The 27,249-nt window shown below is 41.3% G+C and overlaps 1 protein-coding gene across 1 annotated transcript in view; it reads right to left on the minus strand.

The window, feature by feature from the left end:
- myo3b (myosin IIIB) overlaps positions 1-27,249 on the minus strand; it is a 75,174-nt gene that overhangs the window by 19,103 nt on the left and 28,822 nt on the right. Inside the window, exons 11-29 of the mRNA XM_080457028.1 lie at positions 27,070-27,186; positions 26,156-26,260; positions 25,983-26,066; positions 24,397-24,599; positions 24,194-24,292; positions 23,967-24,081; positions 23,716-23,842; positions 23,245-23,455; positions 22,356-22,503; positions 20,556-20,709; positions 20,329-20,417; positions 19,888-20,017; positions 12,165-12,244; positions 9,502-9,579; positions 8,671-8,876; positions 6,039-6,150; positions 5,235-5,397; positions 3,604-3,684; positions 390-486 (exon numbers count right to left, since the gene is read on the minus strand). Of these exons, the coding sequence (XP_080313154.1) occupies positions 390-486; positions 3,604-3,684; positions 5,235-5,397; positions 6,039-6,150; positions 8,671-8,876; positions 9,502-9,579; positions 12,165-12,244; positions 19,888-20,017; positions 20,329-20,417; positions 20,556-20,709; positions 22,356-22,503; positions 23,245-23,455; positions 23,716-23,842; positions 23,967-24,081; positions 24,194-24,292; positions 24,397-24,599; positions 25,983-26,066; positions 26,156-26,260; positions 27,070-27,186 (2,399 nt within the window). The remainder of the gene's footprint in view (positions 1-389; positions 487-3,603; positions 3,685-5,234; positions 5,398-6,038; positions 6,151-8,670; positions 8,877-9,501; positions 9,580-12,164; positions 12,245-19,887; positions 20,018-20,328; positions 20,418-20,555; positions 20,710-22,355; positions 22,504-23,244; positions 23,456-23,715; positions 23,843-23,966; positions 24,082-24,193; positions 24,293-24,396; positions 24,600-25,982; positions 26,067-26,155; positions 26,261-27,069; positions 27,187-27,249) is intronic.

Here is a 27,249-nt window from a genome sequence, read left to right on the forward strand (position 1 = left end):
GTGCGCGGGGTGGAGCTTTCTCTTGTGGTTTTAAACGGCAGTACATTACAGGGCATGAGAAGCCTGCCTTGGCAGGGCGGAGGATGAGTGACAGGTATGTGCTGTGTGGGCCCTTCAGCTCAATGAGGGGGCTCTCTTTTGGTGGTCCCAGCTCCTGTCACGTTAAGAACGTAGACAGGACTAGGTTTTATATTAATAAAAACTATATATAAACATAATGATAGGTAAACTCAAGTTAAACATGAGCGCCTGTTCTCTGCATAGGATTACAAAAATAACGTCTTAAGTGTTGATTTAACTCTTACAGATACATTTTTCTCAAGAGTTAAATTAACAATTTTACTGTGTACTTGGTAAACGTACTTATTCCCTACGATGCAGAGACTCACCCAATATGCTCCTCCATGGCGCTCCTCCCTCCAACCTCAGGAAGAGATCTGTGCCTCCGCAGTCCTTGATCCCGACGCACCCGATGGCCCCTGTAAACTGCATATACAACCAAGACATGCTGTAGTTTAACCACATGGACCATAACGTCTCCAGTAATGTCACAATAGGTGAACATGCTGTGAAAATAGGTGAACATTCCGCGAAAACATCAGATCTACAAGCTCACAACGCTGAGCTTGTAAGCTTGTAGATCAGCTATTTTTGGCAAAGAGATTTGAGATTAGGGTGACCACGTATTCAGTCCATCAAACCGGGACCCTTAAATCAATGTGCATGTTCGTCGTGCACCCGCACGCCCATTCATGCACATGTATACGCACCATAGATACACGTCGATGCAACCGCTGAAAACAATTATTATTATTGTATTTCTGGCGAAAACCGGGACATTTTTGTAGTGAATGTTGAAAACCGGGACATATTGGTGTTTTAGAGATATTTGTCGGGACTCGGGACACAGCTTGAAAACGGGACGTCTGGTCACCCTAGTGTAGAGGGGAAAAAAGGAGGGGGCCAAGTACAGACCTCTGGGACCCCTGTAGCCCGTTTTCTTTTGCCTCTCGACAGTCTAATGAATATGCGTGGTGTCCATCAGCACCCTTCTGATAGATGGGTTAGTCATAATCAACATTTTTTTTTTTTTTTTTATCAGAGCACTGAATAGAAAGTATAGCGTTTGCTGGTAGAAAGTTGAATGTACAGTATGTCACATGTACACAAGCGGTTACGTGAATGAAGGGACAACATCGGCTTTGATGGATGGTAAGCGATGCCTACAAAGTGACTTAGTCAAAGGCTTTGTGTTTTACTTGTAAAATTATATGCACAGGAAAAGAATGTTCAAGTGCATTGTTGAGCCACGGCTCTAGTTTGCATGGTTTAATCTGATCGATGGCGAGCACGCCCCCACCCCCACCCCAGGCCCTGCTGAGATCTGAGAAGCCACCAGGCTCATAAATTTGAAAGGCATCTGTTTATTTTCAGAATGCAAATGCGGCCCACCTCAAAGGCTATAAGCTGCGGAGAACACACACAATGTGAATGTGCTTAGAGTGTACCATTGGGGGGGCCCGAGGCCCCACTTATGTCAGGTTCAGGGTCTCCCCCTGCCCTACTGCCCACACACAAACACACTTCTTTTTTAGGAAAGGGGGGGGGGCTGGCAACAGAGGGGGCTTTTCTCACACCGACCCCCTGTTTACCCATTCCGCTGCATTATTTAGAATGGTTTTAATGGCGGACATTTACACAAGGTGTGCAGGCGACTGAGATGCTCCATGTGCCAGATGAGGGGCAGCCCCTTAGGAGAGCCATGGGGAAACAATGCCAAGTCTCCTCCCCCAAACCCTCCTCTCGCCTGCCCCCTCTTGGCACCCTCCCCTTGTCCTCCAGTGAGAGCCTCTGAGGGGGGGGGGACGGGGGGACGGGGGGACGGGGCGGGAGACCCGGGAAGGTTAATGTGCCCACTTTGATCTTCGTCAAGGCACACTGAGTAAGAATTAATTTACATTTCAGATGAAAAGGTTGACAGTATAAAAAGGCATCTTGTTTCTGGTATGTGAGAGCTGTGTAATAGGCCAGGAATTTGAGAGAGGAAGTGGTGAGGAAACAGAAGGGATAAGCCCCTCTCTTGCCTTTACTGGGAAAGAGATGAAAGGAAGAGAGGGATCTCAGTATGCACTGTTCTTCTGAAACATGGGGACCAAATGCTAGCCCAAACTTTCAAAAGCTTTTCTTGATGCATTATTAATTAATTATTACTGTTTCGTGGGCCACTCATTGAGATCAAAAAGGTGTTCCGCGCAGCCATAAGGTTTTCAGGCCTTTATTCCCTTTTTTTCTCCTTTGAAAAGGTATGAAGAAAAGAAAAAAAAATACAGCAAATTTTTTTGTGGGACTGCATGACAATTCCACTGGTCTCCCATTTGAATGAAGAGCTTCAGAAGACAATATCAACAGCTCATTATGTAGCATCGTAGTTCTGCTTGCAGCCCAGAAGGCTGGTATCTCCCTTGGCTTGGGGGGGGGGGGGGGGGGTAGATCACTGTTTCTCAATGTTGGGACTGGTGACCACCAGGGGTCCAAATGGACGCTTACGGGTCTGTACTCTGAGAGTGTATAAATGGAACCAAATGGGTCGGCTCCATTTGCACACTCTCGGGGTTAAATAAACACTGAGGATTTCACAGTCTTGATTGGGGTCCCAGAGAAATTGAAATAAGAAATCGTATCAAATGGGGGTCTGTGGTCTAATTACACATCAAACTGGGGGTCCTTCAAATTAAAAAGGTTTAGAATCACTGTAGTAGATGTTTGGTTTCCCATTCAGGAGACACAGTTTACAGATTGTCATGGTTTCAAGCTTGGTCCCATCAAATATCTTGAAAACATTAAAATGTCCTGGTTTTCAACATTCACTACCAAATTGTCCCAGTCTTCACCACAGTTAAAATAATAACACTTGTTTTGTGTGCAAGTGTCTACTACTGTAATCATGTTTATCATGTTCTGTTGAAAGGTGCAGTCACTAGGTATGGAAAGTGCTAAAATAATTGTCCCCCATCCTTAACAGCATATATTTTTTTAAATGTCAAAGAAATTGTCAAAGTAGCGAAAATAGACAGTCTATGTTTGCAATTTTTCGGATATAAGTGATATCCGGCTTGGGTTTTTGAAAATAATGGTCACCTTAAATTAAAAGGTGGTTACATTGGTGCTGTGACACAGATTGGGTTTCCCAAAAGGGGGAGGTCAAATGGGAATGTAGCCTGTAGCCCAGTAGCCTAATAACTCACTTAGCCCGGGTTGGGGAGGGTCCCCTTTGCCTGAGCAGTAGATGAACACTAAGATCAATAAAGGTCTGTCTGGGTGTCTACAAGGAGCTTTATGGGCAGGAGAAAACATACATTTACATTGCTAAAGCAAGTGTCAAAAACATAAATAAAAACTAGGAAAAGTATGTGCAATTGAAGGGAATACACCATTGTGTAAACAGAGCAGTCACATTGCAACTATAGGAAAAACTGGATTACAAAACCACAAATGTTCATTTGCTGTTAGAAATAGTTATATATGTACATACATGTAAGCAAGGGTAGCTTGGTCTCTCTAAGTTGGGCTTCCCATGCATTGAATCCAGGTGGCTACACTTACCTGACTGTATGCGGACAGCAGCCTGTTGCCTCTCCTTTCTTATTTGTTTGACGTTTTGTCGAGCAACATAACCCCTCCAGGCTGAAAAAAATAATAGAGAATGAGTGAGACAAAGAACGAGAGAGAGAGAGAGAGAGAGAGAGAGAGAGAGAGAGAGAGAGAGAGAGAGAGAGAGAGAGAGAGAGAGAGAGAATGAGAGGGAATGAAGATGGCTAATACTGACCAACCTCTGTGAAACAATACACATAGTGCACAACACAAATCCCACTTCAAAACACTGCTAAACCAGGTGGCAATGGGATACATCCCTTTGAACTATCTGAGGTCTTATTGTCAGTTCTGACGCATTGCTCCAAGCCTCCATAGGTCAAGCTGTGGTTATCAAACATCTCTTTTTATTTTCTGTCTATTATGCCAATGCATAGAAGACCATTAAAGGGGAAATCCACCCATTTTCAATATTTAACTATGTCATTAATATAGCATAAAGGAGTTGTGTGGAAATAAGAAAAAATTTAAAAAAAAATTAACATTGCAAAAAAATTTAACATTGCAAAAAAATTAACATTGCAAATTACACTGTGATGACTCATCATGGTGTAATTTGCAATGTTAATTTTTTTGCAATGTTAAATTTTTTTGCAATGTTAATTTTTTTTTTAATTTTTTCTTATTTCCACACAACTCCTTTATGCTATATTAATGACATAGTTAAATATTGAAAATGGGTGGATTTCCCCTTTAAGGGGACTGTCTGGGGCTCATATTCACTAAACATTTACACCTGTTTCAATTACAAGATTATAAACGATTATATAATACCATGCATTTGGGTACAGGCCTACTCGGGGAGCATGCAAGTCGGGAACGACGTATATCGGAAACGATTAAAGTTACCACAGTTATAAACAGGCACGAGCCTACTCAGGAATGATGCAAGTCTGGAACGATGTAAGTTGGGAATGCATGCCCGCCTGTTTATGCAATACCTGTTGTACTTATTCTACTTGTTGTCAGAATACCCAATGCATCCATTCTCAGAGTACAGAGTGGCTTTATGTTTCCTAGGTGTGGAATTTATTCACTTTTGGGAAACTATGACTTCTACTTAGCTCATTAGCACAAGTTGGCTGGGGCTGGTTGAATCACCCTGCCCTCTAGTGGGTAGACATAAAGTACGTAGCCGAGTATGTGAGCAAATCAGCGTGCGTTTGCAACAGCAACAGTACACATCTGTTCTGAATGGGAGTATAAATGGGTTTCTATTATGACGTCAGACCAGAGCTCGATCAGTGGAGGAGAGAGACAGAGAGACAGAGAGAGACAGGGAGAGGGGGTGAGGAAAGAAGGGAGAGAGGGACAATGAGAGGGGGAGGGAGGGAGGTTGTGTGTGACGTCAGCGAGCTCAATCACCAAGAGAGGAAGAGTTAAAGGGGGACGGGGAGCCTATTTCACCCACACAATAACCCGGCCAAAGCAAGGTACCGATGTCACTTCCTTTAACATTTTAAATTCTGCGTACATACTTGATCAATATAATAAACATGATTCTGAAAAAACTGTAAACAGCAGAAATAACAAAAATGAAAAGGCGGGATTCATAGTGCACTGTTTGCACACGATAGCTATACCTGATTGGATGATGATAGCGCCGCGCTTCCTCTTCTGCTTGGTTCTGCGGTAGCGCCTGGCACCCAGCCAGCCCTTGGTATATGCCTGCATCACCACCACCCGGGCGATCACCTCCCTGAGCAGCAGGTTGAGCTGCTCCACATGGTAATACTTCAGAAACACCTGACACATAGTGGAGACAATGTTTGTGAACAAAAATCATGAACAAAGATCCCGCACACTGCTCTTGTTCAGCAGCATCAGTTTTATTCAAATATTGACTTTTTGACGTTTCGGTCCCTCTGGATCTTCATCAAATATGTCTTGACACTCTTGATTGTTCATGATCGTTTCATTTGTCCAACACACCTGCATCTGAACGAAGTGGATGTGTGAATATTTTCTTTGCACTTTGAGCTTCAGACAATACCACACATCAACAAGTAGGGTTTTTACCCGAACACAGGGTCTAAATTTCTCAACAGAAGAGCAGGGAGCCAACCATCATAGGCTGGCGGTGGATGGAGGTATAAAACTAACACCGCTGTGTTAGTTATGTTGTATTATCCTGAAGAAGGCAGTTACCTGCCGAAACGTTGGTGGTGCCGTGGGCCGGCACCACTACAAGGACTTTGGTGTGCGTAGCATTCTCGTGCACAGTGTTATGTTGTACTAACATGCACTCTACTATATTACAGATCATTTAAAATGTTTTATATTACACTAAAACAAGTTATGGATTGCAGCTTTAATAATAGCATTGTTGTAATAAGCAATAGTAACAATGGCATTGCAACGAAAGGTAATGAATGACATTACTGTACCTTAGTCCTTCCTAAGACCCAGTTTTCTAATTTGGCCCGCTCCAGTATGGCAACAGCATTCTCTTTGCTGCTCTCTGGCATCTGGTGCGCCCGGAAGGCAAGGTAATAATATCTATAAGAGAGGGGGCAGGGAGACAGGAGGAACAATTTGACCTAGCTTTAATACTTCAAGAGGTCAGAGAGAGACTCCAGAATATACTGTACATTAAAATCAACTAATATGAAAAACCTCATGTCAGGATTGAAAACATACACAGTAAAATCCTCAGTGTTGATTTATCCACTTGTAAACTGAGAGAGTGTACAAATGCAACCAAATTGACCAAGTTACATTTGTACATTCTCTGAGACCACTTAAACCCTATATACTTTTAGTAGAGCGGGGGCCCCAGGGGTCTACTAGGCCTCCTCCCTTTTCCCCTATACACCAAATGTCCTTGCGAGAAAAAGCAGATCTACAAGCATTGCAAAAGTTTGCACCCTGAATAGTGACGCTATGGTTCATATGGTTAAATGAACACTGAGGATTTGACTGTGTTAGAGCTAGCTGCTCTGGTTTGAAAAGAGAGAGCGAGTGACACATGAGTTTCAAACAGAGGCCTATTGTCTGAGCTCTTTTGAATTGATGACGGTCTCTTATTTCAATGGCTGCAGAAGATGCCCATCAGGCCGGCCCTATCGGTGTACATCAGCGCCACGACATGTTTATACTTCATTGTCTGGGGACCTCCACTGATCCCCTTGTCATAGTTTACAAAATACCAGCATAGGACAACGGGACGCTAAACGTTTGTTCGGGGGACATCAAGGCTCCCAAACTACTGGTTTGTCCCGTGTGTTCTGGTGTTGGTCAAAGAGAAGAACAACAAGAAGAGAAACTTCTTTGAACTCCCCTCCCCAACCTCAGTCTACAGCCTTTCATTCTAATTCCTGTTGATACCTGTTATTGCTTTGATGGTAAATACAAAGCCCTCCTTGGCAACATCAGACGAGCCTTTCATATGAGCGCACAAATTTAAATCAGTTTTCACTAAAGGTGAAGTTTAGCCATTCAGTCTCTCAGTATTATTTCTGCCTGGCTTGGAAGGGATGATAGGTATTCAATGGCAAGGTTAGAATCCAGTCTGAAGAGTCGAGGCATTAACCCACTCTCTTTGGTGAATGCACAGTCACACACACTGAAACACACACACAGAGACATGCATATGTGCTTGTGCACACACAAACATTGTTGCATTGTTATGCTATGCCATGCAGACACATATAATTGAATAACAGACAGTCAATTATCTAGTGAAACACCATTGGCACTACACTAAATGCTCAAATATTCCTACTAATATTTTTAGAAAAAGTAGAACACGCAAGGAAATTGCATGTGGTCATTTAAAGTTCTAGTCCACCTAAACTAAATCCACATTCTTTTTAAAGCTTCCCTAGAGCAGTGTAACTAACCAGTCATCTCACTGCTTTTTTCTTTCCCTTCCACAGGCCACAAGCCCAAGTTAATTAAATTTTATATCATCTTAAAGCCTCCCCCATTAGAGGTGCCTGGAATACTTTTCAAAGGATAATTGATCAAACGTAGGTTTCCGTGCATTTTCCCAAGGACCTAGTCTGAGTATATTTTTTCTTTTAAACAGGGCCGACTGAGTTTAAATGCCTTATTTTGGAATAATTTAAGATATCTGATATCTGATTTGACAGAAACTTATAAAACATTATCAAATCCTGTCCCACATTTTATTTTTTTAAAACAAACAACTCTGTTAAATAAAGCGCCCCCCTAATGAGAGGCTGTTTTTAACTGTGTCATAATGACATACCAATGGGAAAAGACGGCCACAGTTCACTTTTTATCACTCCAGGACACCAAGGAGAAGAACAAACTTCTCATGAATAGCAAAGGGAAATGCCATTAAAATGTATAATCACAGATCCTCCCTGTTTGAATTTTACACTTGTTTTTCAGACTGGAGAATCCACTCTGTTAAGACAGAGATGTATGTAGGATGTGTAGACTTTCTCTGCTATCGCTAATGACTGCCAATTAGCCAGCCACTTGCTCCACACAAGTTTTACTCCTGTCTAATTAAGGAAGCCGTGTTTTTGTGTGATGTAGCGCAGTGGTGCACTTGTTCTGCTCCGTCTCTGGATTTGTGTCAGTGCTTAGCATAAGCACACGCCATGCGGCAGCAGAGGCTCTATACCTAGGGTGACCATATATTCAGCCCCTCAAACCGGGACCCTTAATTCAATATGCACGTTCGAGCCCATTCATACACGTCCATGCACGCGCACATGTATACGCACCATACAGTAGGTGTTGCATACAGGCAACAAGTTCAGCGTTGAATTCAGACATGCAATGCATTTGTTCATGTTTTCTGATTGGGTTAGGTGAGCATATTTACATGAAAAGAACATGATAAACACCTATGCAACCACTGAAAACTATTATTATTGTAATTCTGGCAAAAACCGGGATGCAATTGTAGTGAATGTTGAAAACTGGGACATAATAGTGTTTTAGAGATATTTGTCGGGACTCGCAGCTTGAAAACGGGACAATCCCGGCCAAACCGGATGTCTGGTCACCCTATCTATACCTCTATCGTTAAGTTAAAATGACCTGTTAACAAACTCCTCAAATGGGATGCGATGGGAGTAGCCTTGGCGCCGGATGTTCACCGTCTCTAGGATCCCTGTGTAGCGCAATTGCACCATCACCCTCTCCTTGCAGAAGCGCAGGGCCTGCCTGTCGTCATTGGGCTTAATGCAGCGCACAAAGTGGGGCTGACCCACCACCATCTTAGAGAGCAGGTCCATGAGGGAGTACTGCAGACATACAGGCAGGACAATAATTGACAATTAGGAGGGAAATGACAGCAAAAACAGAGCAACATTTCCATGTGCATTAGTGATATCAAAGTCTAAACAGTATTGTGCTGTGCACTTCAAACAGCATCCAAATGATCTTTTTTTAGCAGATAAACATGTTTAATATGACTTAATGTAGCTTGAGGAGGTCATGGTGCACTCTGTGATTTTAAGCTGCTTTCATATGGTTTCAGATAATGTCTGCGGTCGGTGTGGGCAGGGTCTACTACCTAAAACATAAACATAGTATATTTTAATATGCCCTTCTAGATTTTATTAAAAAGTCTGTGGCTGATGTCTTGCTCTTCAATGCCAGCAATAGCACGATTGACACTCCCGGGATCAATAAAAGAAAAAGGATAGACACTATTGCTAATATGTGAGGGGGGAAAAAATTAATGTTGATACATATACTGTATATATGACTTAGGCTTTAGAGTTAGGACTTAAGATGTCAACTTATTAAGTGCTTCATTAGTCACACAGTCAGTGTATAAGAGTGTACAAATGACCCAAATGGACCCGTAAGGGTCCACTCTCTGAGTTAAAACAGTTAGCAAGGACGGATGATGAGAGTACATACACGGAAGTAGGAGGCTACGGTCTGTCTCCTCATGTTGGTAGTTTCCTCTGGGTGTCGCATCATTTCCATGGTATCTACCTGAACACAAGTGTTCACACATGCATTCAGAAACAGGCCAGATGCTGGCATAATGTGTACTAGAAACATCACTGTAAATGCTTCCAAAAAGTTAAACGTTATTTCCTACCTGATATACTGTGTGAGTTCAGCGGAGATAAAGGTCTTATTACGCCATTAATACCGCCTCTAAATGGTGCCGTTGAGGACATACGGCTGTGCTAACCGCACTGTCTGTGTAACATGGCACCATAAACACTTAAAGGCAACTATCTAGAGAGGAGATCTTGGAGCGCTGTAGGGCATGGGAAAATTGCAGAGCGTTCTGAATAACGATGCTAGCCGTCAGAAACCAGATAGTCTTTCTGACAACGTATTAACGAGGACACAATATAAGCATTCTAATGGTCCTCTCAGTTCATGGCTTCATCAAAATTAATGACGCAATAAATACTTTATAGTAAGTCTACATAGCAAAGTGCATATCTTAATACTTTATTTCATCCTTGCACAGAGAGAAAGCCATGTCAAACATCCCCTGGATAACTTGAATGGATTAATTGGATGCCTTGACGGTTTAGTATGTTGGAATGCTACTTGTGACAGAGGTACGAAGAGACATCTAGCGCCTCTCTTCAACTAACTTCTAAAACAAGGGTCCGGTACACAGACACACTTTCACCATCTGTACCACTGGTACAGGCCTAAAATTTGATAACCGTTTCTAACTATTCTTCAGCTTCATATGGGAGAAATATGGCATGCATGGGTCATCAATCATACAAAGATCCTTTTACAATGTGCTTTGTGGGTCCTGGTGAGAAATTGAGCAAATTGGAACTGGTTTTCTACTGGTCTTTCTCATCCTGGCCTGGACTTTATTTTAGAACACTGTGATTTATCATAGAAAGAAAAAATAGGTAAAGCTCTGAGTGTTTGTGTTCATAAACATAAAGGTACCCAGGCTGTCAAAACCAGACCTCATTCTGTGGAGCTTCAGAAATGTTAAAAAATCAATTACGCCAATGTTTTGTCATGAAATGAAGTCTGTTTAAAGCTGAATTTATACTCCATTGTGCAAGCGTGTCCCGTGCTTGTAGATCAGTAAAGCTGTAATCCATAAAGGTTTTTGTGTAAAAACACAACCGCAGGTATTGGAAGCGATCTTCCCGCTCTTCTATTAAAGAGGCTGTAAAGCAGTAATAATGTAATAATTATGTATTCTCAGTTTGTCACACCACAGAATAATGTGTTATTAACCAACCAGCCAAATTTGAATGATTAAAAGATTTTCAAGTGGTATTACAATTCAGTAAAACATAGTTCCCAAAATGTATTTTTTTTCCAGCCATGACTATGACTATGACATTGACATTATGACTAATGTGTTAAGAAACAAATCATTGAATTTCCTTTACAGAGTCTTTAAGACATTTAGATCCACGATTCGGATAGGACCACTACCGGTTGACAAAAGGTATTGCATGGAGTTCGAAGCGTAATATCTACCCAGCCAAAGAGGCTCTCCGTCTTAGCTCGGCAGTAGAAACCTTACGTATTACAGCTTTAAGAGAGTAGAGACTAGCAGTAACCTTTTGTTGGGTTCTGTGGGCTTCTTACCTTCAATAGGTATTTGGGAGACTGAGGACAGCACATGTCGGTGAGAAACATGGAAATAAATGAAGAGACAAGGTGATAGACAGGAAGTAAAGACTCTGAGTGAATGAACCTTTAACCACTTGAACCCTACATCATTCGCTGACTGGTGTCCTCCAGGGGTCTATGCTTGGGGGGCCCACTCCTTTTTCCCTTCTACACCAAATATATTTGCCGAAAATAGGTGATCTGCCAAATATTCACCTATTTTATGGTGAATTCTGGCCTTTTGTGACATGGCTAATCTCTCAAGACAGATTTTCAATACATTCAAGATTTTTTTCTTTTACTGAATGCGTTCTGAGATTGTGCATGTCCAGAATAGGGATGCTAGGGTTCATATGGTTAAGGGGTTTGACACTGTGAATCATAATGAGAAACCACAATATTTAGAGGTTTTTTTTAGCTTGTGGTCATTATGATTTTACAAAATGCTTCCCGTTTAAATGAGGTAAAAAATACAGGTGAAGAAGATCCAAGAGAAAATTATGAGACTGTGTCAGCACACTACAGCACACTGACTCAGACGGTGTGCATGGGGGATGAAAGCCAAGACAATATTAGTCACAAAAATCGAAAGGTTCCTGCAGTAGAAACCAAATGCCAGATGGCAAGACTACAGCACCACAGGCAGGAGAGCAGATAGCAGGGTAGTCAATGCTGGAGTCAATGCTTCATAGCACATGCATTCACTATGTTGCTACTGTGGTGCCTGTGAGCAGCAAACCCTATTTTATCATTTCAAAATGTTTTGAAAATAATAATGAGATAATAATTTAAAAAGCAAAATCTTAATTAAATGTTTTGAAAATCTATTCTTAATTTAATTTATTTTGATCTTGCCTATAATGACATGCCCAAAATAGGGATTGCCAGAAAGGGGTTAACTTGGGATTCCAACTTGATTCAGCACATTTGACATGAGCTAAAGCAAAGGTGCAACAACTCACCTTGGTGCGGCCTGAACTGAGCTGCGGTGGCAGCGATCTGGAGGCAGCAGTGATCCTTGCCCTTGATGTTGCCAGATTACCTGTCGAAAACATGGGAAATAGTTTTGAAACATTTTAACAACACAGATCTTGTATGGGGATCCCTGGCACAAAATATTTTCAGATGGGGGTCTGTGGCCAAATACACATTAATTTGGGGGTCCTTGACATGAGAAAGTTTGAGAACCACTGTTATAAAAGGCTTAACAAAAGGAATTACAAAGCATTAAAGGAAATGGCTATGGAGGTCAAAAACATTTAATAAATAAAGATAATGATGATAATGTTAAATAACTATGGTAATGTTGACAGTTGACACACTACTTTCTTGGGGGTATGCAATGTGAACTACAGCGCTTCATGTGAAACTTTGTTCATATTCGTTTAAACAAGCCTCAATCTTCGAATCCAGTCAATTCACAGATTCAGGAGTGCAGCTGTGTGCACAGCAGTCTGACAGCCACACACACACACACACACACACACACACACACACACACACACACACACACACACACACACACACACACACACACACACACACACACACACACACACACACACACACACACACACACACACACACACACACACACACACACACACACACACACACACACACACGCACACACGAGGAGAGGATATGAACGTAGCATATGCAAGACAGTCTGAACATTTCAAAGTTTCTGCACAAGATGTCCAAATGTTTTCTCTGGCTATATCTTCAGAGGCTAAACTGTGATTAATAGCAGTGAAAGAAGCCTTTGAAGCAGGATTGGTGACATCAAAGTCCTAATCCATGGGTGGCAGGATTTTTATAATGAGTGGGAAGTATCTTAACACATTTCAAAGGGTTTACTGCATGAATAAACAATAGCTGCACAGATGTGCCACACACACCTTTAGAAAAATACGTCTATAGACACAGGAGGCGGCATTACCCAGGCAGCAGTGTACAGCACGAAGGAAAACCTTTGTTTTCCTTTAAGCTTAAGCTGAACTGACGGGCAAATGACTGTTCAACATTTGATGCTGCACACAGATATACATCTAAAATGCAAAGATGGGGTTACAGATCGCAATGCGTTTCCTAGATTCAAAGTGTTAGACATGCACACTGACAATGAACTCGACAACGGCAGGAACATTAGCACAGTTCTCCCGTCCTCAAAGGATTGGGCAGCCTGTGTATGTCAAAAGCATTACTCATACATTTCTGCATCTCTGGAGAGATAAAAATCAATTTACGGTGGATTAATTAAAAGTCAGCCCACTTCTAACTTTAGACAAAGAACGCCCCACTTGCGCCAAAGGCTTTACTGCAAGGCAAAGGAATGTGTTGTCTCATCACATACACATAAACATGCGCGAAAGCACGCACACACACTGCTGTAGTCAAAACAACCCACAACATATGATGGGAGAGTGCTTCAAAAGGATTCAGTCAGTATTTTAAGCTAAGCATCATATTGCTTTTAGCGCTTGACAGTTGGCTTTTATTTTTTTGTTAATACATTCTGCAAATGGCACTCAGGGCTTTTGAACCAAGAAAATAGAATAGAAATGAAAATGTATACTTTTGTACATTGTTTTGTAGAATGTACACACTAATTGTGGGTAAGCTCATTGGAAAAATATGCATATTCCAAATCAGATCAAAACTTTAACATTAACATTAAAAAGGTAAAAAATGTATTTAAAAAAGGACAAAAAAGAGAAATAGGAAAATATAAAAAACAAGTACATGGGAATATATTCTCTCACAAAAGAGCCTATTTGCTTTTGGCTGGGAATTAGAAAGACAATTTTTTTTATTACTACATACATGCCAGCCCTTTGGCATAGCCTAAACAAAGAAACACAAAAAGTCTGATCTTTAAGCATGGCGAGCCTTTAAACTGTGTCAGGTATCTTTGCAGTGCACAGGCAGGGCCTCACTCCAATTAGCCCAGAGTAAAGCTGGATGGATTAATTGGAGTGGGTCTTGTGCAAATGAAGTGCACTCTCTCCTCTCCCCATTAGTGCTGCTGGGGCCAGATCATCTGAGCACATTTGTCATGATGAATTAGCGGGTGTGAGTGGAACGGGCTCGTGGAGTGTCACTGCGCTTTCACGCCTCTCACTTCCATGACACCATCAAGGGGAGATGAAGGCGCTGCGCGATGATGAGGGAGCCAGTGACAGTCGTACCTAAGCTTCGCAAACGGACACTCGCTCTTTTCTACATGTATTCCTCAGCGGGTCGTATTAATTCATTCTCCTTGCGATCCCATATCCCCTCCTGACAAGATGATTAGAGCACGGGTTAATAGTCAGTATCCTCAAAGATCCCCCGCCTCCCTCCTTCCTCCTGAGACACTGAAGACACCTGTGATGTCCAGCCTGAGAGACGACCTTCTAATCTGGATACAGTGGAGAACTTGTCTAATGATGTGAATGATTATTATTCAAACAGAGCGGGGAGAATAAAGTGTGATTCAATTCTATGACACTAGTATAATAATAAGCATATTAGCGAAAGCCACTCTCCATTTTTTTCGTCAGTGCTCCTTTTTGGGGTCAAACAGTGAGAAAGAACGAATGCTTGTATGAGAAGGCTCTACTCTAAACAAAAGAAAGGAGCTTAAAGGGAAAAAGAGGAGATGAGGTGAGGAGTAACATTTCCCCATCAGGTCACCCTGTCTCGGAGAACAGTCGGTTGAGGAGCATCCTGCCGCTCGTTTCTGCTTCACGCATGTTGCTCTTGGCACGGATTGGCAGGACAGACATTGGGGGGTGGGGGGGGTGGGGGGGGGGGGAGCATTCCTTGGCATCTGTGCGTTCACTTTGAAAATTAAGCCCAGCAAGAATCCTATAGGAAAGAAAAAAAATCTCAAGCTGGCAGTTGTATCGGGGCTCTATTGACAAGAATAGTCAATGTGCTCGGGATTATAAAGCAATCCCACGTTCGATATGACACCTCCCTACATGCTTTTATGAGTGCCAGTGTGTGCCCTTGTACTTCAGAAGCTGTGGATCGAGCTGTCGACATGGGGGACAATCAAAGTTGTAAGCGCGAGCAGCCTCGCCGAGCTGAGTGAGCAGAGACTCGCTGTGTATCTCCGCTGCTCTCCCGTTCTCTCCCTTTTTCCTTTCGCAAATGCATGTGGTCTAGAATCTCAACTCAGCAACCAGGCAAATGAGATTATGGCACCCATAACCCCCGCCGCCCTCCCCACCCTCTATAACCACTGCCGTTTATGCCTAGAGATGGCTCTGGGGGCTGTTGGTGTATTTAAATGCCATCCACTACTGTCAGAGCAGATCAATCATAAATAGCATGGTGTAATTGGCTTTTAGTGACACAACACAGTGTTGCATTTATCAAAGGATGTTCTACCATGTGAATTTAGGAAGGCCCTGCTCCTTGCTATTGAAGTATGGGGCCGTCAAAATCCCCCTGCTGACTCAAAAAAAAAAATCTCCAGTGCTGCGATTAGGGGAGAAATTGAACAAAAGTATTACTTAGTAAGTGTCTCTCAGTAGACGGTGTGTGTGTGTGTGTGTGTGTGTGTGTGTGTGTGTGTGTGTGTGTGTGTGTGTGTGTGTGTGTGTGTGTGTCTATCTGTCTGTCTGTCTGTCTGTCTGTCTGTCTATGTCTTGTAGGGAACCCTGGTGAAGGGCTGTGGAATGTGCCTACTGGGATGAAAGGCCTTCTACTGGGAGAGAACAAAGAGCCAAATGTGTCATAACGCTGGCTGAAGGCTGTCACTTCTTCACAGGAGAATCTCTTAACATCAACGGGGGGAGCCAGAGTGAGAGAGAGAGAGAGAGAGAGAGAGAGAGAGAGAGAGAGAGAGAGAGAGAGAGAGAGAGAGAGAGAGAGAGAGAGTTTGAAACGTAGAGTAGAACCAATATGTAGCTTTCATTTCATCTTTCATACTTCTGACTTCCATATCTAAAGTTAAAACATGTTATTACAGTTGAACACTATTATTTGGTGCAGTCAAGTCCGAGAAGGTCAGATAAGTTGTTGTACAAGTTGAAGTTACATGCCTTCCTTGTAGAATGAAATGGAGTAAGTACATTTGTTAGAACATGACCACGCACACATACAAAGTATTGACTCAGTATTTACATAGTGATTAAAGAGGAAATACACCCTTTTGCAGTATTCACATGTTATTCACAGGATTTGGACAGTTCAGTATAAACATGAATAAGTTGCCCCTGAAGCTCAAAATGACAAGACAACAACACTCCCTTCAACAACAGACTGCTGCTTCACTGCATCACTTTGCATACATCATCTGTACACAACCAATGACAGTAGACAGGTTTATTTAATGTAGGTACAGTATATGGGTATTGTCTGTCTATTTTAGCACAGCAAACCCCAATTTTGTATATAAACATCATACAACTTCCCAAATTCAGTGATCAAATAATGTTCAATTAAATGTAGGATTTTGCCCTTTGATGCCAGGACACAATATATTGAAGCCATGGTTCAATGGTTTATACAGTTCTGTTAAATAAATAAGAAGTTGTATTTATTTACAAATCTTGTCTTCTGATTCTGATTCTGATTCTACTTACTTACAAATCTTGTCTATCATAGAAAGAGAATATTTACATTCACTTTCAAGGTTAATTTCTGATTTAGGCCCAAATACAATTTTGGTAGCTAGAATAAAAGCATCTTTATTCTAGGCGAGTAGGATATTCTAAAATGAATTCACCATTCAAAAGAATTTGACTGTCTGAATATCTGAATAAATAATAAATAAATATCTGAAAATATGAATAAATATGAATACTGCAAGTGAAGTGTTTTAGAGTCCCTCCCATCCATACATGGCTGATTACTCTTCTAAGAAGTCAAATCTACAGATCATGTTATTTGCTCAAGTGCTCTAGTTCAAATGCATAAATATTTCATACCCCCAGCCTACTCCTTTTAGATAGCTTACTTTCATCCATAATCTGAGAACGATAATTCATAATTCAAAATGAGAACAAATTACTATGGCTTGGGTCATAGTAGTGGTTTTGGCTAGATACAATATATATAATTATATTATAATTATCAGTTATATTATGCATATTAGTGTGAGTGCAGAATGCAAACAAAATGTCTTTATAATAAATAATTGTTCAACTTCAAATATTCACAAAGCAAACATTATGTAAAGTTGCGTCACTCATTTGCATTTTGCTCTGACAAAGGGTTGGCAGTCTCGAGGTGCCATGCGTGTTTGCAGATGTGTGGTACAGAGCAAGCAGCAGGGCCAGGCAGCCCCCAGGACACACACACACACACACACACACACACACACACACACACACACACACACACACACACACACACACACACACACACACACACACACACACACACACACACACACACACACACACACACACACACACACACACACACACACACACACACTCTGCAGGCCAAACCCTGTTGGGCCCTACTGAGCCCAGCCAATTCAAACACTGTGATCCCACTGATCTGGGGAAAGGCCGTGGCTCTGAGGAATTTGTCCATGCAAATGCATCCCATTTCCTCTGACAAAACACCACCACATGTCCAAGACTCAAGGACCCACATTCTGGAGGGCTCAAGTAGCCTCACTATTCTTTCTGAGGGAGCCCTTTACTTTTTAGGGCCGTCCTCATTTCCTACTGTTCCCAAGACACAGTGTGTCCCTTTGTCATCCAACTTCAACTTCAGCCTTCTCTCTCTCTCAAGCCTGAGTTATACTCATGCACTGAAAAGAACCAATCTACAAGCTCACAACACATTGCAGCACAACGCATTGTAGAGCTTGCAGATCTGCTATTTTCGGTGCGGAACACCGGCTTGCAACTATGTATCCATCAGGCTTTGGACTGAGTTCTGAAATACCCTGGTAGTCTCATCCATGTGATAAAAACAAAAACAACAATCGAGACACGCATTAAAATAGGCACACAGGAAAAGCCACTGATTTGTTTTGGATAAATTGTCTATGTGTTTGTTGCAGTATGAAATGTTTTAATTCTATGTGTATGAGATATCACATCTCAGAACCCACTTCACTTTCATCAGAATATCAAACTGTGAATCAATAAGGGTGACCCCTAGTGGTGACATTATTCACTATTTTAGTAAGGAGACAACCCACAGTGTGAAACCAAACCACCCTGGTAAAACAGATTTTCATCAGATCCCCGCAGATAATAGTAATTTCACACATAACAGTGAATCTATAATGTGAAGTAAAATGCAAATTAAATTCCCCCACATCTTACCCTGAAGAATAGATTGATAATTTTTCCTATGCCTATATCTCACTTAAAAGGGAGCTCCAGCTTGTCCAGACTGATAAGCAGAGCTTGAGTGTCTCATAGATTTTTATCTAATGAGATGATCTACAATTTCATGAACTGTAATGAGTAAATGGGACCCGCAACTCGACTGGGAAGTGCCCTGAAGACACATTACAAAACCAGCAAATCACAGCATAGGAATGAGAGAGAAAAAACAATTTGTGCACAAACAAATCGCAAAATAAACTGTGTGCATTGGGGAAACGTCTGCAAGATTTAAATATTCCAATTAAATAACACTGTAACCATTTCTATGAGGAGGCATCGTAATCATTCCAAGTACACTGGACAAAATGACATTGCTGGTGAAAGGTACAGCAGAAAGAACCGAACTGGCTGTGGCTTTTAGACCTAGATGACACAATGTCTGAAGCAGTAAACAGCAATGCACATTTTAGTTGCTGTTCAGTGCTTCTGAATACTAAAGTGCAATATTCACTGAATTTGTTTTATTGAACGTACATTCCTCTTAAGTCATGAATTGCCCGAAAGAAAGCCCCCCCCCTCTTCACAATGTGCCATTTAAGTTTACAGACAGTGCATGGATTTCTAATGGAGGCTCAACTTTCTACTCTATAGTAAAATGGAGCTCCTTTAATGCCACATAACTGAAAGCAAGCATTTACAGGACCCAAAAAAGGAAAAGAATCACATAATGTGGCTTAGCTGAAATAAAGCAGGAAACTGGAATCTGATCACTTAACTAAGCTATTAGCATTCAAGCTAAGTCAAGTGACCAGGAGGCCCTCAGGCACGGCTAATGATGAGCATATTACCACTTTCATTTACCCAGTGGAAAAGAGGTAGGAAGAGATGCTATTGTATTCTCTAAATACTGTTTCTTCATCCCCTGGGTATTTAGAAACCTTATCACAAAAATATCCCACTGCACCCACAAGCAGATGTAGATAGCATTCAGCAATGGGAAACCAAGAGGGACAGCTTAGTGAAAATAAAAACAGTGACTCTTTCGCTGCGCTGAGCCTCTCAAGAGATAATGGCGGCTGCAGATTTATCCGCACATGGCTCATAGAGGCTTGGAACGAAGGGGGCTAGGAGATGCATATAAGGAGGAAGGTCTTTAAGAAACCTACTTACCTGAACCTTTATGGAACCATGAACAACACTAGGAACCAGCACAGAATCAAAGAATTATACAGCTGGAGCCCTGGGATTGTCTGCAGTAGTTTGTCTCATAAGAAAGTTTGAATAAATTCAGCGAAATATGGTTTAACGATACAACACTGTTCTAAACAGAAAGTGCGACAGACTGAATAATTCTGTTTTGCTACCCCTCTTAATTAAGGCCTGTAAAGTAGCCTACCTGTTTTTGTTAGTGGGCTGGAAAATAGCTGCTGCAGAAGTTTATTCTCCGAAGTCCGTAACACAACAACAATGTCTGCGGGGAGTGTGTCTCGGTTCTTCTCCAAGAATCCATCAACACTGTATAAGACCTGCACAATGCAATATGACAACCATTTTAGCAAGCATGGGAGTATTAGAAGTGCTTTAAAGGTAAATACCTTTTAAAAGTCTCTGTGATTCAGCATTAAGTATTAGTTATGTCATTTTACCTAAAACATTTACAATATTTTGTTATGTGTTGAGATTTATGAGATTTTAATGACTTTAACGACTGATTTTTCAACACTTTTGTTAGGAATGCTGGTGGGAGCCAGTGTGGCTAATAATTAGGCCTCTAGTCTAAACCACAAGTAATTCATTCCAGGAGCATAAATAATATCTTGGGTCAAATGAACAATACCTTTCCTGCATAATGCTGAATTCCAAAGCAAAGCTCCACACGTTTTGGCCTCCAGAAATACTTGTAGCGCAAATTGTCCTCAAATTTATCTGTAGTGGGAAAAGAAAAGAAAAGAAAAAGCTCCATAAGATGCTTTAACAGTACAGACTTTACAAATCGCAGAGCAGAAAAGGTATGTTATATTTATCAAATGGCAAGTTATGCAGTTATAAGTTGCAGCATCTTACCCACAAGGGTCTGGTCCGTGGCTTGAGGGAAGCGGCTCTCCTCATCCAGCAAGGACAGCAGACCCATGGGCTTCTGGAGGAACATGTCAAGGATGGGCCTGTTGTCCTCATATTCCACCAGACTGGCATCCACTCCCTCACTCTGGTACTCCATCTATTAGAACCAGTGAAAGTCTATATCAGTCCTACACCAGTGGTCGGGGGACCACCAGGGGTCCTTCAGGGGGTTCCAGGTGGTCCCCAGCTAGATGATGGGAGAGTTGGTAACCAAATGGACCCTTATAGATCTTTAACTATATTAGACCCTTATAAAGATCTTTAAATTATTGTTAAACATCTGCATTACTTAAATAAATAAAAAATCTTTTGATTAACGTTTTGCCTGTCTCTCCTATGGTACCAACATCAATACAGCATGCAATTGTGGACAAATTGTATCCAACGATAACAAAATATTTTTGGTTACGTTTTGGGTCTGAGAGTCTAAATCTCATCAAATGGTGGTCCGTGGCTCAAATGCCCAATAAATAATGGACCTTGATATGAAAAGGGTTGAAAACCACGGGTCTATATCATGTGTTATAATTTATCATGAGCATTGACTCAGAGTTATATTAACACTCAGGATTTAGCAGTGTACAGTTAATGATTTCACTAAATGACCCAATTAAACAATCTGGGCTAAATATGATTTGTGTTTGGGAGAGACCTAGTTTCTAATCAACAACACAACACTGCTGCATCCAGTTCTGTATCTTTCGTTGAAGTTTACAGTCTTTTACTGAATGCATAATACCGAATAGCTCTGAAATAACAAATAGAGCTTCTTTATTTAGCCAATGTATTTCAATTGGCAAATAACCCAGAGTAATATATTATTGCATCTATTTAATACAGATCAAACAGTTATTTTAAATATATATTTTATTAATAAAGCGAAACCATCAGATCTAAACATGTTTAAGTCATTAACTAATATCTTCTGTGTACAGGCTGGGCCGAAGACAGCGACTAAACTCTAAAGAATGACACACCAGAAGTGAGTCAGGGCCAGTGCAGCTGATACTTTGCACCAGGAGAAAGTTCCCCACAATAGCAAATACAAATGAAAAACATTTCCCCCGTCCCCCAAATTTAGCTGTTATAGCAATTCCTGAATTCCCCACACACTTGCGTAGTCTTTCTTGGCACTGCTGACCCTTACTGGTTGGTCTGCGGACTGGTAGGTCCTCACCGGACTATTCCTATTCCTCCCAGTTCAACACCGTATTATGAATTTGTATAGAATATACTTAATGCTAAATATAGGAGCAGCAGTTCCTGGAAATGTTCTTCAAACTAAAACAAATCAAGGCAATTCAAATTATTTCTTCAGGCTACTATTGCCAGTTCTTATGATGAGTAGAAAGATACTGACATAAATTATTGCACTTATTATTATTCCTTTCAGGAAGACGGCTGGGAAGCAAATGCTGACTAAAAAGGCATTATGGTGTTTTTCATTAATGTCTATTCAACGCCATCAAGGAAAATAAAGCCTTCTCCCACTCCAGGGTAAGCAACTTCATTAAATCAATTAAGAGTAATTTGTTAATGGGAAAAGCGATAAGCAATCCTTTACACAGCTTGATTATAATAATGTTCGATGCTGAGGAAAACTCTGTCCTGATAGATGTACTGTATAAACACACTAAATGTCACTATGTTTATTTTCCATACCAACACATGTTTTTTTTTTGTGTTAAATAAGAAGGTATCAAGGACCCCCCCAATCTTGACCCCTCCTTGCAAAGCACCCACCTGCTCAAGGGCGAATATGTGCTGGTTGAAGTAAAACTGGATCTGTTCATTAGCAATGTTGATGCACAGTTGCTCAAAGGAGTTCTTCTTGAAGTTTTCAAATCCAAAGATGTCCAGGATTCCAACATTCATGCCGCTTTCCACGGCACTTCAAAGGAGAAAAATGGGACAAACAAAGTCATTCTTCTATGAAGCCGAGTGAGCAAATCCCCAGCAACCATATTATGTGATAAAAGTTTAATGACAATCCAAGTTCAACCCAAATACAGAATAAATGATGTAAATGGCCTAAGCCTATTCTTGATGGAAAATCTTGTGACGTGTGGTTTCATAACTTCAGTGCAAAGCAGTTATTTATTTATTTGTATTTACTGTACAGTATCTTCCAAGGTTTACACAAACCTAGAAAAGGACTAGTGGAAGAATTCTACAAAACAGCAAGGAATCGGAACAAAACATGTGTTTCATGTCCACCGCTGGCCAAGGACATCTGTCATAATCAGCCACTATCCACTGTCAGTAGAGGTCACCTTTAGCCTGTTCTAACAGGTTATTAATGGCAATAAAAAAGAATGTGCAGATGATTGGTGTGGAGACAAGAGCTCTTATATGTCTTTGAGAGATGATTCGTAGACAGTGCACGCTCACATTTATGAGGGAATTCTTTTGGATCAATGAACACTCCTTTTTACAGTCCCTCAGAAGTCTTTTTAATCATCTGAATATTATTTTCTCTGCACGCAACTCGGTATCAAAAATTTATTAAAACGTCTCTCCTTGTGGCCGGCCCATTTGTATTCTCCTGTGTTTGTCTTTCTACCCAGATCGCTGTAAAGGTCACAAAACCGGGAGAGGGTGGGTGGGGGGCTCGTGACTTGCCCACACTGACCAGATATTTAAGTCCGGCTGCAGCAGGGAGTTGATGCGGTTGACGATCCAGCTGAACAGGCGTCCGTACAGGGCCTTGGACATGGCGTCTCGAACGTCAGTGGCTTTGTCCACAGTGTTGGTGCGGATAATGGTCTCGCCCCTGGTCACCACACATTGAGAGGTCAGCGCCTCCTGGAGCTCCTCAGGGCCGATGCTGAGGAGAGACGCCGCTGAAATGTAGGATAGAAAGATGCTATTTGGATTTCATGAACTGAGATTTAAAACCAAGCTTGTGGTAAATAATTAATACTTGTGCATAGAGTACAAACACGTCACATAAACAATCTTTTGGTTGAAATGGATGTCCTTGTTCTTCGTGATTCCAAAAGGATGGAAGGCAGAATCTTTGAGCGTTTTTTGCTAAAAGTAATGTTAACTACAGTAGATCTCCTCATTTCAGGTTACACAATGCCTTTTTACTGTATCTCACCATTTTCTAAGTCCTCTGAGTTAGGAACTTCACTCTTATCAGTTTGGTGTTGCGAGGTGATGGCATTGAATTCAATATTTCCAGTATTTAAAATGGCAGAGAGAATTCTGTACACAGAGTTGACCTCCTGAAAACAAAGAGGAGAAAAGGCCAATGTAAAAGAGCACAAGCATGACCTTTTTCATGACTAAATCTATTCATATTAATCACATGTGGTGCAATATATTTTCAAATTACAATTTTTACTACACCTCTTCAGTAAAGCCAATGATGCGGAAGCAGTCCTGAATTGCATCAAACTGCTCTGCGTACAGTTTGCTGGAAACAATGTCTTGCATCACTTGGCCTTGGTGGCTGTCAATGTACCTAGAGATATAAGATGATCAATGTTAGTTTCTAAAATAGGACTGTGGTTGGATTACAATTCAGCATAATGATCTATGTCAAAGACCTACAATACACCTCCCTGCCAACTCACCTGGGAGGCTTCTTGGCTGGTAACCAGTAATGCTTCAACTTATCCTGGTGGTAAAGTCCAGCATATATGTAATAGAATATGTGGAAGTTTTTCTCTCCTCTGAGGGGAAAGCAAAGAGCATGGTCAGTAATCTTACTGGCTGAGTTACAATGAAGACAAGTGACCAGTGGCCTGGAACCAGTCTCAGCATGTACGGTACGTACGTAGCCTGTTTGATGACCCTGGACTTCTCCAGCAGGTACTCGGATATCTTGGCCCCCATGACAGCCCCCGTGGGCGTGAACTTCATCTCTAGGTACTTGCCAAATCGGCTGGAGTTGTCGTTGATGGCTGTACATGCATTGCCAAAGGCCTCTACGAGTGGGTTCACCTGCAAGATCTTCTCCCGCAGTGTCCGATTGTTTGCCTAAGAGCAGAAATATCTATTAAAATGTCATTTTAACAATCTATTCTGACCAATTTCAACCTCTCTTCATATAATTGGTCCTCACTAATGCTCATTATAGTATACCACCATTTCCGCTCTGTGTCTCATAGGTGGGCTGTGGACAGTTCAGAAACCTGCCTACCAGTTTCATAATTGGTAAGCAGGTTTTCATTTCAAACTTGTATTATTTATATTTATATAATTCTATTGCAGCATGCTAACGTCCCCAGAAGAGAAAGGCTGTAGTTTCTATTATCTTGGAATCCCCTTAAATTATGTCATTGGTAGACAGGTTTTCGGTACCATGAATGAGACGCAGGGTGAGTAGACAGAAATTGTGCCATCTTATAGTGAGGACCAGTTATATGAAGGAAAAAAATGGGTGACATCCTGCTTTCAATACTTTTTATATAATATTTCATTTAAAGGTAGGGTAAGTGATTTGCGATTATTCAAATAATTGCAAAATGGGTCTATGTTCTGATAGTGCTCGTTACTATAGAGTGTCCTGTCCATATAAGGAGTCTCCATGTCTCTCCAGCTCTTCATAAAACAGAAAATGCATTTTCGTTTCAGTTTCAGTTTCATTTCCAATTTTATCCAATCAGGATAGAGAACTCAATCAGGATATAGATAAAACAAGTGAAATTGGAAGTGATGACACTAAGAAATGAGCAGGCAAAATTAGAACTGGAACACTATAAAAATGAAGCTTAAAATGGGTACTTTCTCCTGATTGGCTGAGATTTTGACACCTACCAAAAAATGTATTTTCTGTTTATTAAAGAGCTGGAGAGACGGGGAGACTCCTGTTACTGAACAAACACTCTATAGCAATGATTACTATCAGAATATAGTGCTTTAACCTTTAAAAAAAATACTTTTTGTTTTAACCCAAAAATATCACTTACCCTACCTTTAATATATAAAACAATAATGTATTGTTTTAAATAGTAGCCTATGCTATTAAAAGGGGATATTTATGATATACAATATGATGCCACAGATTAGCCACACAAGTATACAACCTTTCACACAAGTACACAACCTTTCACACAAGTAAACAATCACACAATACGCCACCTTTCACACAAGTAAACTATCACACAAGTACACCACCTTTCACACAAGTACACCACCTTTCATACAAGTAAACTATCACACAAGTACACCACCTTTCACACAAGTATACTACCTTTCACACAAGCACGCAACTTTTCACTACCTTTTACATACAGTAAGTACACAACCTTTCACACCAGTAAACTATCACACAAGTGCACCACCTTTTACACAAGTACACAACCTCTCACACAAGCACACTACCTTAAATACAAGTACATTATCACGCAAGTACAATACCTTTCCTAAGAAGGTAAGATGTTGAACAATTAAATGGGCACTCTCCGTTTTCCCTGCACCACTCTCTCCACTAATGATGATGCACTGAAACAGAGACAGTTGCACATTTTACATAAACAAATACTTTTTTAAACAATTGAGCAGTCAAATATTAGATTTTGTTCATACAGTACCTGGTCTTTGAGGAAGGTCACCATGCCCTGGTAGGCTGCATCTGCTGTGGCAAAGATGTGTGGTGGGTTGTCAGCTCGTTTCAGTCCGTGGTACAGCTTTGAGAACTAAGAACAGACATAGGTTATATAATATAGTATATGTATATTATTAAGAGGTTCGGGCCTTCACATACAGAGTCGCATCTAGAGTTTGCCTACGTCGCACCGTCGATCCGACCAATATGCTCATATATATGGAGACCTCTGTATCTGTCAGTCCATGTCCCTTTTATGCCCATATATGGAGATCGCTGATGTCATCAGTATATGCCCATATAAGGGCATGGCCCATATATGGAGCTGATTTGTTTGCGCCTGATGCCATGATGACACATTCAGGTTAGACAACACACTCCATATTTGGGCGTAGCTGCATTGGGAACTCCATGGTTATGGTTGAGTCATAGTGACATGAGCGTGACGACGTGGTCCACCGGCCCACCCGCCCGCCAGCCGGTGCTCCCTTTAGCCAATTTTTGGGCGGTGTAGCCGCCCCTATAAGTGGGGTTGGGACACCTCATTAGTATTAGTTTCCTGCACTGTGATTGGCCCACTTGGCCCACTTTCCTGTACTGTGATTGGCTGACTCTATTGGCTGACTCTATTCAGCACTGTGATTGGCTAGCGAGACACATGATGACATTAATAACCTATAAATAGGATTATGCACTTCCAAAAATCAATTTTTTTGGGAAGTGAGCTTCCATCACTGTGATGACCACACCGCCCACTTCACACTGGCTGTGATTTTTATATAAGATAAGATGCACATTGACTATAGGGCAGCATTGGCTGCAGCAAAGTTGAGGAAATCCCATTATCTAGTATGTGAAACAGAACATAATGAGCATGTGTGTTGATGAGTAATTACCAACCTGAGGAGAGTAGATGCTGAGACCCTGGAAGGGATTGAGAGCAATGAGGATGTCACCAACGTAGGTGTATATCTGCAGCTCATCGTACCTCTTTTGGAGGTGGCTAATTATTATCTCCTGCAGGAAAAGAAACAGGTGTAAATCTCACAGCAACACGCACCAACTGAGGATCAATTGCAT

Source organism: Gymnoscopelus braueri, assembly GCF_963280865.1.
Source record: "Gymnoscopelus braueri genome assembly, chromosome: 18".
NCBI classification, from domain to species: Eukaryota; Metazoa; Chordata; class Actinopteri; order Myctophiformes; family Myctophidae; genus Gymnoscopelus; species Gymnoscopelus braueri.